General features: G+C 38.8%; 1 protein-coding gene across 21 annotated transcripts in view; it reads right to left on the minus strand.

Moving 5' to 3' along the window:
• Nucleotides 1-12,463, minus strand: part of Pde11 (Phosphodiesterase 11) — a 346,062-nt gene that overhangs the window by 15,491 nt on the left and 318,108 nt on the right. For all 21 annotated transcript variants that reach the window (XM_073969743.1, XM_073969741.1, XM_073969729.1 and 18 more), the window contains 3 exons: nucleotides 7,654-8,016; nucleotides 7,431-7,589; nucleotides 7,136-7,312 (listed from right to left, as the gene is read on the minus strand). In XM_073969743.1, the coding sequence (XP_073825844.1) occupies nucleotides 7,136-7,312; nucleotides 7,431-7,589; nucleotides 7,654-8,016 (699 nt within the window). The remainder of the gene's footprint in view (nucleotides 1-7,135; nucleotides 7,313-7,430; nucleotides 7,590-7,653; nucleotides 8,017-12,463) is intronic.

A 12,463-nucleotide genomic window follows, 5' to 3' on the forward strand; every position in this document is an offset into this window, starting at 1 on the left:
TGTATTTATTTTTGCTTTTAATTGGAGTTACGTAAAGTGAAAGCGAAGGCAAAATCACAAAATGATATCAGATGATTTTACATTTGTTGGAATTAAAAGTTATGGCCGCTGTGTTGAATATTAAATAGTGGAGCAATTAGTATTTCTATGTCTATCAACTAATATAATATCAGGGGAACAATATGTCCTTAGTCCTTCTTAGCGATTACTTGAACAAATGAAGAATTATTCTCTTGGGTTAAGAGAATATTTGAAGAAATGTGTGGCTTTCTATGACTACATAAACGATTTGAATTAGAGCCTCAAAGGTAGCAACTCGAAAATACGAGGTGACCAATATAAAAAAGCAAATGTTAGATGGATTTTATTTTCGCAAATTTAGAAATGATAAGAAAATCGAGGAAAAGTTCTGCCGGTTCATATAGTTTGTTTTTACCTACCACATCAAAACATTTTTGTAAGGAGATTATCAACATAGTGAAAAAATGGAATGTAAAATTACAACCAATTCGGTTGGAAATTTGATCAAGATATTCAAAATACCATAAATCGGAAGGTTTCATTACATGTTGGCTATACCAAAGAGGAAGATGAAATGGTTCATAATCGGTCCATTATCACCCACAGATACGGACTGTGTTTAGGCAAATATCTCAATTTGATTCGAAGTTATTAATTTAGCGTCTCTAGATCAGTGATTTCGATCACTACGTATGATATTAAAATACTCCAAGCGAAACATTTAAACATCTTTAAGCCAACTGTCGTTAAATTTTTCCCTGTTTATATCCCATAAAAAATAGGGTAAAAGGATTCACCATTTTGTGTCCAGTTGTTTTTTGTTAAACCGTTCTTATGTTTACCGTAGAATAAAAAAAAACCTTTCAAATTGTTTTCAAAACTTCTTCTGCGAACTAATCTTGGGCTTATATCGAAAATAAGATCCCCAACTAATTCTTGGAAGTTCCTATTCGCATTATTTGTAAAGTTTCCTTAACGTTTTTAGCCACAGTGTGCCTGTGGCCTCAAGGGGTTTGCACCAAGATGTATTGCGTTTACATAAGAACGGTTGATACTAAGCCACTTTCTTCGATGAACTTTTCTATAAGAAAAGTCATATTCGATGAACCTTTCTACAAGAAAAGTCATATTCGACGAACTTTTCTATAAGTCGTCTTCGATGAACTTTTCTATAAGAAAAGCCATCTCCGATGAACTTTTCTATAAGAAAAGCCATCTCCGATGAACTTTTCTATAAGAAAAGCCATCTCCGATGAACTTTTCTATAAGAAAAGTCATCTCCGATGAATTTTTCTATAAGAAAAGTCATCTCCGATGAACTTTTCTATAGGAAAACTTTTCTATAGGAAAATTCATCTCCGATGAACTTTTCTATAGGAAAAGTCTACTCTACAGTAGACGACCCAATGGGCCATCTACTCTACACAGTAGACGACCCAATGGGCCATCTACTCTACACAGTAGACGACCCAATGGGCCATCTACTCTACACAGTAGACGACCCAATGGGCTATCTACTCTACACAGTAGACGACCCAATGGGCCATCTACTCTACACAGTAGACGACCCAATGGGCCATCTACTCTACACAGTAGACGACCCAATGGGCCATCTACTCTACACAGTAGACGACCCAATGGGCCATCTACGCTACAGTAGACGAACCACGAACTACTCTACAGTAGACGACCGAATGGGCCACCTACTCTACAGTAGACGAACCAATTGGCCATCTACTCTACAGTAGACGACCCAATGGGCCATCTAATCTACAGTATACGACCCAATGAGCCATCTACTCTACACAGTAGACGACCCAATGGGCCATCTACGCTACAGTAGACGAACCACGAACTACTCTACAGTAGACGACCGAATGGGCCACCTACTCTACAGTAGACGACCCAATGGGCCATCTACTCTACACAGTCGACGACCGAATGGGCCACCTACTCTACAGTAGACGAACCAATTGGCCATCTACTCTACAGTAGTCGACCCAATGGGCCATCTACTCTACAGTAGGCGATGAACTTTTCTATAAGAAAAGTCATCTTCGATGAATCTAAATTTTTATATAAAGGAACAATTTTGATTTGAGGGTATTATGATATTTTCCCCAGACCATGGGAAATGTGGTAGGATGTGGCAACCCTGTTAGGATAACAAATGCCAATTTTTCCAAAAATGACTCTAACATGACCAAAAACCAATTTAGGTCAAAATTACAACTAATTAAACCGATAAGACTACAATTTTTAATGATATGCCGTTGTTGCTTTTGTTTTGCACTACCAATTCTCAAGGATCAGTCAATATTGTTGCTGTTGTTGTTATCCCATAACAAAGAACAACTGGACACAAAATAACGGATCAAAAAAATTGAATTAGTACGTAATGCTTGATTTGTTGCTTTTGATATGCGCAACACTGTAAATAAACTAACAGCCTGTTTCTGTATGTCGATAAGAAAATTCGTAAGAAACACTACCAAAATCGATTGTGTTTTTCAAATTTGTTTTTTATTTTGAAATAAAAGCAAAAGAAATAATATTTCCAAAACTAAAGTTTGGGTGTGTGTCATGCGCACACATTTTCGTTTCGAAATACATAAACAGGCTGTAAAAATTCTAGATATCAGAAGGAAATTCTAAATATGCACGAAAGTGTGAAACATCAAACTCCTTTTGTATAGACGACCAAGACAATTTAGTGGCATGTATGTATATAAGTCGAGCTCGGGTTATGGAATAACGTTTTTCCCAGGCGCTGGTATTCATTAGTGGATATGCCACAGACCAACCAGTTTCACATCTGGCAAGAAAGTAGCATACCCACAGTTTAAAGCACGAGTATCATTTTACCTGTTCCAAAGAAAGAAGACAAGACAATGTGCTCCAATTACAGAAAACACCGAACAAACGGTACTGATTTAAAATATAAAGAACGAGGGACCTCACAACACCAGTGTTTCGGCCTGCACCTGCCACCTAAGTGAGCATATGATTCTCAAATAATTATTTTTCAAGTTGAGCTGTTATGACCTAAGTATATTGAAAAATTAGGAATCCACTGAAGTCCCACACATTCAACCATTACTGGTGGCTAAGTCCATCAGGCATGTTAGAATGTTATTTTAGTGGGTGGACGAAGGCTAAACTTGTAAACTAGCATTTATACTTAAATCATTCGAAAATTTAGGTGCTCAAAGATCGAGGAAATAATGGAGGTTATGAGTCGGAAAAATATAATGGTAACGGCGGTTCAGGAGACCAAGCTCAACAACAACTGAAGCTTACAGCGATGTCATGGTTACAAAGTACTGAAAAAGGATCGCAGCAGAAGTGCAGGTAGGGCATTAGCTTTCCTAATGCATCAGTGTGTTCAATACAAACCTATCTAGCTTGACGTCACCTGCCAATCTCATTCATCCTCCATCAGTAGACCACCCGATTTCATATAAGCTAAGTGGCCTAATTTCAGAGAGTTCACTAATCAGCGCTTCAGAGATCTGCCGAACCCTTCTGATATACGGGTAGCATATTCGATAAATATAATCTATACAGAGATGACCGGATTAGCAAATGAGCATGGTGAGCTTCGTCGAGCCAACCTCTGTGACCCCGGAATCAGGGAGCTGACACTGGAAGTTAACATGTAGGACGGTGAGCATAAGAGGAAAAAAGTGGATTAGAGCCGGAATAAGTGAATTGTATGGACCGGTTAAATCACTCTCGAACCGTGGAAAGAAGGAAGATAGGATTTCCGTCACGTTTGGGGACGTTACGCTGACTGATCCGAAGAAGATATTTTAATCAGTTTGTTGACAGACAGTTTGTCGAGCACACCGGGAGTGATAGAACGAAGAGAACTGTACCACGTCACATTAGATTTCTTCCTGCCGAGGAGTAACTACCATAATTTACAATGGATGATGTTGCGAAAATCATAGGGAACGCTAAATCACCTAAAGCGTTGGGTCCTGATGGAATTTCCATGGTAATGCTGAAACAGCTGGATAAGCCGGGAGTCGAGTACCTTACTAAAGTTCTCAACCTGTCGCTAGCCAATCTCATCGTTCCCAAAGTCTGGAAAATGTGCCGGATGGTCACGCTACTGAAGCCAGGATGGCAAGGATGCCAGCAAAGGTGAATCCTGCAGATCGATTTCGTTTTTGTCGCCTGTAGCGCAGACCCTTGAGGCTTTACTCCTCTCCAGCTTCAGATATAGCTATCCGATAGCCGATAGTCAGCATGGGTTCCGTAAGCACAGTACGACAATAACTCCACACATATTAGTCGAAGACTCGACCAGAGCAAGCCATGCGAAAGGACATTGTTGGCGGCGCTTGACTTATCAAAACCCTTTTGTGCTGTCAAGCTCTCCACGCACTTTGAGGGCATTGAGTAGACTACCCTCCAAGTTTGAAATGTTTGGATAATCAATCATATGTATGGACGACAGTTGTACGTGGAATTCAGGAACCACCCAGTGGGAACATGGGAGCAATGGTAAACGAGAAGGTAGTGCAGAAACACTATGGTTTATTGATTCCAGAATACATTATTGTTAACACGGAGCATGTCCTAGGAAAATAATGCATTATTTTCCTGAGTCCAGAAGAAATGAATGTGTAATCTACGAATTGTCTGTGTACTGATTCCATTACCATTAGATTTGGGAAGTCCAAGCCCCGTAGAGTGAAAAAGTTAGTTCCCAATGGTGAGATGATATCTCTGGAACTGTTTAACCTCTACCTCGTAACGTTTGCGGATGACTGTATGTCCGTGGCTGAACTTCAATTTGAATGATCATACGGCCTGTTTCCACAAGAAATATGCAAATATCTGCTATTAAATCTGCGGCCACTCTGTTCACCACATGGACTGCTTAGGTGAACACTGAAGAGAATGTGGTGGTCGATGGTAATAGAATTCCGACCACCAAATAACCCAAGATTATAGGGGTAACATTCGACAGCATGTTCACATCGTCCTCGCATGATACAGCTATCTGCGACAAGCCTCAAGTCCATAGCCGGCAGCACTTAGGTAACAGATAAAGAAACCTTGTTGACCACACATAGCGCAATAGGTCGGTCTGTGGTAAGCTATGCGGTACCCGTGTGGTCCGCGAATATAAGTGCAACGCTATGGAAAAAATATTCAAACATGTCAGAATGCCGCCCTGAGAACAGCAACAGGGTGCATCTTCATGCCTTCAGTGGACCATCTACATGAGGAGACAAAGGCCCTTCCAGTACAGCACACAATGGCATACTTTCGTTGCAGTACTTGCTCGGGTGTTACCGTGATAGCCACTCCAATCACCAAGTAGTGGATAGGACCCCACCCAGGCACGTCAGGAAGGATCTTCATGATATAGAAAGAGAGGTCCAACGTTAATAGAAGTCAGAAAACCTGTCATAAACAACTATAGTGTGAAAGCGGTCCAAAGAGAACATGTCCTATCTGTCGCAGCTGAGGAGCATCAGCTGCCATCACAAACCAGAGTAGTTCTGGCTCAACTACGCTCGGGATGTTGCAGCCGTCTAAATTTACATAGGACAAGGATTGATTACACCGCGCAACATCTGCCTAGAATTCGGCAGGTCCACAGGATACACTTTTGAACCTGCCAAACCTACTCAACTAAATCCAGTAGCTTTATGGTTACTACCCATCAAAGCAGCCACATTTTCAGAACTGGAGATACACCCAGAGCCAGATTGTACTTAAAACACATCATATGCTGTCACAACGAGCACCTATATGACTCTAGATCAGGGTCGCCCATCTGTATACTGCGGGCGCCCACTGAGTTGTTTTGCCATTCTCCCTAATTCACTGTGTACGTGAGCAAACCACGACTGATAAACATCATTGGTTGTTGTTTTTTCACCTATACATAAACACTTGCTTCAGTTTGATGGTGTTCTGTTGGGCAACGCTGCTCTAGATCCATTGTGTTCATGCTTGGTCACGGCGGTACCGAAGGTCAGAAGGTCATCAGTCAAGAAAAAAACCAAAATAGTTTTGGATTTGGATTATGCCGTCATCTGAACTCCTCTTGAGCATGGGTTAGGGACGGTGTGTAGACCATCCGTATATCATTCGATACAGCTCCACGTAACAAGCTTAAACTATGTCTCGGAAGCTACTTAAATAGGGTTGAATAGGGTTTTGGGTTTTCTCGGTTTTCTTCATTCCCGACCAACGGGAATCACAAAAATCACCATTCCCGGGAATTCGGGATCTTCCGGGAATTTTTTTTAAATACGGGTACAGATCTAAGTTTCCGTAAGTTTTCCATCAGCCCACATAGTTATATAAAATAAAGAACCGATAGTATCTTATATTTTTGTGAAAGGCCAAAGTTTTAGAAAGTTCCCTTCCAAAATTAGTACTACGCAATTTCTCTGTATCGAGCAAAAACGAACAAATTGTGGAATATGCATGGATTGTGTTACGAGTTGCAGCCTCATGCACCATATTCACCGCATTTAGCTCACAGAATATTTTTTCCTGAAAGAAAAAAATTTTGCGGATTTAACTTGTTTCCAAATGTTTTGTTATTCCTGATTCTGTAAAATCATAATCGGTTTCTGATTCCATGGTATAAAAGACATGGAAAATACATGAAATCTCGAATCTCAAATTTCCGGTGCGGGAATTCTCTACCCAAAACCCTAGTTTTGAATCATTTTGGTCGCAACCAGACCGCATATTACTATTGTTTTTGCTGCTAAGCCGGTTATTATTAGCCATTGAAGGCGGAAAGATATTTGTAGCGAATTTAGCCGATATGCTTCCAATGAACAAACACATTTATGTAAATTTTCTTCAATCAAAAACTCATTAAAGAAATCCTTAAACTGGGTGGCATAACATTTTCTTTTAAAAACTTTTGATATTTCAACTCTCATTGAAATGACATTTTAAACACTGTAATTAGCGAAATATTGTCCCTAATGACATTCTTAATCAGCAACTACAACTCTTGCATTAAGCTTTAATTTAAAAACAACGACCACCCCCTTCATCAGTGGACATTATAATCCTTTTTAAGCGAAAAAAAAAGATAAAAAACAAAACTTTTCCTTTAAACACTTACCCTTAGGCGATGAGCTTCATCCATTGTTGCTGAAGCATGATAACTTAATACCTCCAGAGTAACACTTTGTTTGGCCATGGCCACAATGGCCTTCTCGTACATGTGGGTGTTGTGTATGCCCATGCCACAGAAAATGGCAAAAGCTTCAACAAAATTTTCATCGTTTTTGGTAAAGACCTAAAGAAGAATGGAGGATACAAGAAATAACGAAAAATTAGTTAAGTTCTTTTTTCTAAGTGTGCCTCAAAAAGGGTTTAGCGAAAATACAAAAGAGACTCTTAAGTGCCTTACTTACCAAATTATCAAATTTGTTAATCAGCTGTATTACACCAATAATTTGACCCAGCGAATTCTTAATGGCCATACAAAGTATGGATTTGTGTTTGAAATTTGAACCCTCATCTACACTGGGATCAAAACGATCATCCTCATAGGCATTGGGTACATTGACGGTCTAAAGTGACAAAAAACGAAGGATGATAAGTTTCTAAGAAAATAATTGTCTTCATGGGACTCACCTCTCCCGTTGTTGCCACATGCCCTGTGATACCCACATTAATGGGAAAACGCGATTCATATGGACTTGTACGATTCGTTGACTCCTCTTCACTCAGGTCATTGGCTTCGAAATCAAATACCCGCGAAAAACTACCCTTGGAAGCCTCATGCACCAGCAGGATTTGTACTCTTTGGCATTGTATTAGACTCTGCATATGTGTTAGTATACGAAAGACCATGTGTTCAATGGTACTCTGCTCCTCGAATATCATGCGTGCCAAATCCAGCAACACTTGATTACGTTTGATTTCCAACTGGGATTTCTCATAGAGTTGAGCGTTACGCAGACCAATGCCACAGAATTGTAAATAGGAAGCAAAAACCTTGAAAGAAGGAAAATGGAAAGAAAAAAAAAAACATTGGGATTAAACAGGGCGACGTAATAATTAGACATTTCATTGTATGCTTACAGAAAGGAAAATTTTTGTAAGCAATTCTAGATGAGAGAAAAAATGACCTTAGGCTTTGTGATAAACGGAAAGTTTTGGGGTTAAGGTTTTCTGCCTGAAATTCAGGGTATTTGATATTTGATGAACGCCATCCTCTTTTCAGTTTAAACATTGATATTGGCCGAACGGGTTGTTGTCAAAGAAATGTAAATTGATGTGCATACTTTTGGGCGAAAATTACTAAGGAATATTTAAGTGGTAATTAATGTCGGACTACCAGATTTTTAACAAACTAATGGAACAAGAAATAAGTGTAGAATCTGTGAAAATATGATTAAAGGAAAATAACGTCTTCCTTTGCAACTAGTGGTACTTCCTCTATTGCAATTTTAAGGACTATAAATTTAACATCCTATTCAAAAAACATATACATATATTATTTCAATAAATGTTATACTACTAAGTGGCTTCCCTAAGCATCCCCTTTCTATAAAAGTTACTTCTATTCAAAATGAGCGAGTCTACATATTTGCTTGCAATAATATTACGAAAATTGTTATCCACAAGTCCCAAACATTTGGTGGCTACTAAATTTGCTTAATACAACCTCAACAACAGCATCCTTAGATTAGTTGCTCGTTATTCCATTTTTGAATGATCCTTTAAATTTTTCATGTTGTTAGTTTAGCAAAACTTTTAAAAGTTTTTTCTTGCAAGATAAAATTTTTCTCCGCTTCTTCTTCTTCGTCGTTTGATAAATCCTTAAAGTTTGCCGAAAATCTCATTGGTCATGTTTCATGTTTAGTTGGCAAAACTTTTTACAGCTACATCATGTCTTCACTATTTTTAGTTGTTCTTTTTGTGTTCTGAAATGCCAGCGGGGTGTAGATAAAAACTTTAACAAGCTAAACTAAAAACCATGTAATTTTAGAAGTAAACAGTTTTGAAGTGGAAACTTTTTATAGTGAGCGCGAGGAAAAGTTAAGATAAATTTGAAAACAATTGAAACTATCCGTGGTGGCAGAATGGTGAGTGTGATGACTGAAGGCAATAAATGGAAATTGGCTTGGATTAAAGTGAACATGGAATAACAAAAATCTGCACTTTGATACTAAATACTGTTTGCTATTTGTAGAGTGTTTTCGCCTAGAAGTATGCACATTATTTCTTTCTTCTCATTTAACTAGTCGTCTTTTGATTCGAAAAACAAAATCGAAAGATAGATGGCGTTATCTCAAAACATCAATAGTAGTTTGGTAAAATTCTAGAACGAAATAAAATGTTTATAGCCGTTGAAAATGTGATGTTGTCTGATTTGGGAATTTATCCCGGACATTTAATGTTCCAGCTGGGTATACATACCATTCCACAACGGTGGTAATCTTCTGTTATTTTAGAATATTTTTTGATTGAAAACAATAACTAATCCAATGTTTTTTAAAACCCAAAGTTTTGAAATGTGAACATTTTTAAAACACTTAGGTTAGAACTTTCCATTTTAATTTAGTTTAATGAAATGAATAAGCAAAATTCCCGAAAACAGCTTCACCAATAATTTGGAAATACGGAACCCCCTTAATATTTACAACACCTTCATCGGTTTCAGGATTCATGATCCTGAATCTATGTACATCTGAAATGTTTCGGTTCAAGCTTGATAGCGCATCATTCATGTTTAATTTATATCAAATTCGGAGATAGACTTTATCGGTCCACTTTTTCGGGTTCCTTCCCTACAAAAGTTCAAAATTGGATTAACCGTAGTATAAGGACGCCTAAAGCAATGTAAATTTGGTACAGGATTAAGCAAATTGTGGACAACGGTTAAATCATTTTCGAGTCCAGGAAGGAAAGACTACTTTTACATTCAATGGCGTGACAGTGTCACCTCTTCGAGTGCGCGTGTTATTTTAATCGCCAATTTATACAGCTCCACGAGAATGATAGGACGAAGAGAAGTGTGCTACGCAATATTAGAGACTTTTAAGCCGAGGAAGTGCCACCACAATTTATTATGAGCAATGTTGCGGATATCATCCAAAACGTGAAAATACATACAATTCTGAAAGTACACACGTATGCGACAGATACTTACGTGAAGTTTTGGAATCAGAAAAATGAAAAGAATGTCACGTTTGAATTCAAGTGACTTGGAAGGTCAATTTATTAAATGTCAATATATTCACTTTTTTAAAATACAGACCAGATCGATCTCCTGGGTTTAGACTCAACTCCTCTCGTTCCCGCACAAAAAACTCTCTCCCTTTTGTTAAACAAGAAGAAGCATCCTCCTGTTTTTCTCCTTTTTTCTTCTCTTTTTTAATTATCGAGATCGATTCTCGATAAGTCAATATCATTAGGGTTGGGATTTGATGGACCTTTTACAAACGTGTTAAGTGCACACGCGAAATCTCATTGGTATATCTAAGTTTAGTATTTGACAAGATACCTCAATTTATCATTAGTCACCAATATTGTACTAGAGGCCTGGTAAGTTGGTATGGTGGTCTCGCTAATGAAGGGTGCCAGTAAAGCGAATCGTACAATCCGATTTCCCTCCTGTCGCCAGTAGCGAAGATACTAAAGAGCCATATCCACACATTGCAGAACAGCACGGCCTGTTCTTGACCTATCGAAAGCCTTCGAGGTTCGATCTGGGCGTCGAATTCTATCGTCAACGACAAATGTATGTGATAGGTTAAATATCTCAATAGCTCACTTAGTATAGTTCTTCCATCTGAGGAATATGAAAACCTCCGCCGAACTTTTCACCACCTAGACGGCTGAAATGAAGCTCTCCCCTGAACACTCTCACCCGGCCACTAACGTTCGATAAGATATTTAGTTCGTCTGCGCGAGCTATTTGCAACAAGATCAGATCCTCAAGTCGCTTGCCGACAGGCCTGGGATGCTGCGAAAGAAATCTTGTTGATCTCTTACATAGCAATAGATCGCTCTGTGGTAAGCTATGCGGAGTTAGTGTGGTATGCAGATATTAGCGTTATGCAGTGGACAGATATTCAAACCTGGCAGAATGCCACAAAGGAGTGCCTCCTTATGTCACCAGCGGACCAACTTCATGAGGAGGCGAACATTTTCCAGATTTGTGCTATACAATCTATTTTTGGGTTTTATTGCCTGAAGCATCCCTGTCAAAATAATGTAGACAGGCTTTCCCTTCTATCTGTCTCCTTATGACCCCAGTCTACCATCTTCATGTGGAGCCGAACATTTTACAGGTCAATCAATAGCAGACGATGTGTTCGATACAATATATTTTTGGGTTTTATCTTCTTAAGCATACCTGTCACAATCACGTAGACAGGCTTTCCACCCAGCCACCTTAGGAAAGCTTTGCATGATCTAGAGGTCTTAAGCTACAAAGAGAACCTCTATATCAGTGAGACTATCATACAGGCTTGGATAGCATTCACATTGCTACAGTTACACAGACAGTTCAAAGGTATAGAGCGAATGCTGTGTTCGGAGATCACACTTCATACAACGCAGCAGAAGAATTAAGATCCGGAAGGTTCAGCAGCCTCAATTAAATTGGGGCCAAATTGACAGCACGATACGCAACACATGCACTTTATGTAGGTTGGGACGCACGATACACTGCTGCTGTTTAACTTCTAAGAATTCTGTCCTGTATTGTGACAGCTAGTATGGTTTTGAGCAGGGTTGTTCCTCTCCAGCTGTGATAATTTTTATTTCATTTTTAATTTTCCGCTCTTAAGTAACTTTACAAAGATCCCTTACTTCATCCCAAGTTGCTTGTATTTCGTTTAAGCTGGGAAAATTACACGATATATTCAACGTATTTCTTGTAGGACTGTGATTGTACATTTCGCTGTTTTCAGTGACGCCTCTAGCGTTACTAACTTAATCGAAATGTTCCTCCATTGATCTTTGAATGCTTGGTTCCTGGCACACCTTCGATTTTTGGGTCTATCTATTGTCTGGTGTTGCTTTCTCTTTGAAAAATTTTGTCCCACGAACAATGTTTTTCCGGCAATTTGATGACATGTCTTCACACGTGTGATGTTTATTATATATTTATTATATTATACATTATTTTTGGGCATTTCGGTTTGAACTTGCTTTCACCTCTTTTTCTTGACGTCTGACATAAAGCTTCTCCATATCTGTGCGGAAAACTGGGTCCACCAATGACCAACTGGCATGTTTGACGCAGTTCTATGAGTGGCTCTCCGTAATTTTTATTTATTTATTTATTTATTTTTTTGATTCCATTTCATATTTTCCGATTGTTGAACTGGCGTTGGTGTTCTCGTTCCCTATGTTTGCGTTGAACTCGCCCATGACTAGTATGATGTCTCCTATCCGCATTTAATAATAATAATTGTTCCACAAACAT

Source organism: Musca autumnalis, unplaced genomic scaffold (genome assembly GCF_047663935.1).
Source record: "Musca autumnalis isolate F117 unplaced genomic scaffold, ASM4766393v1 scaffold_2, whole genome shotgun sequence".
NCBI classification, from domain to species: domain Eukaryota; kingdom Metazoa; phylum Arthropoda; class Insecta; order Diptera; family Muscidae; genus Musca; species Musca autumnalis.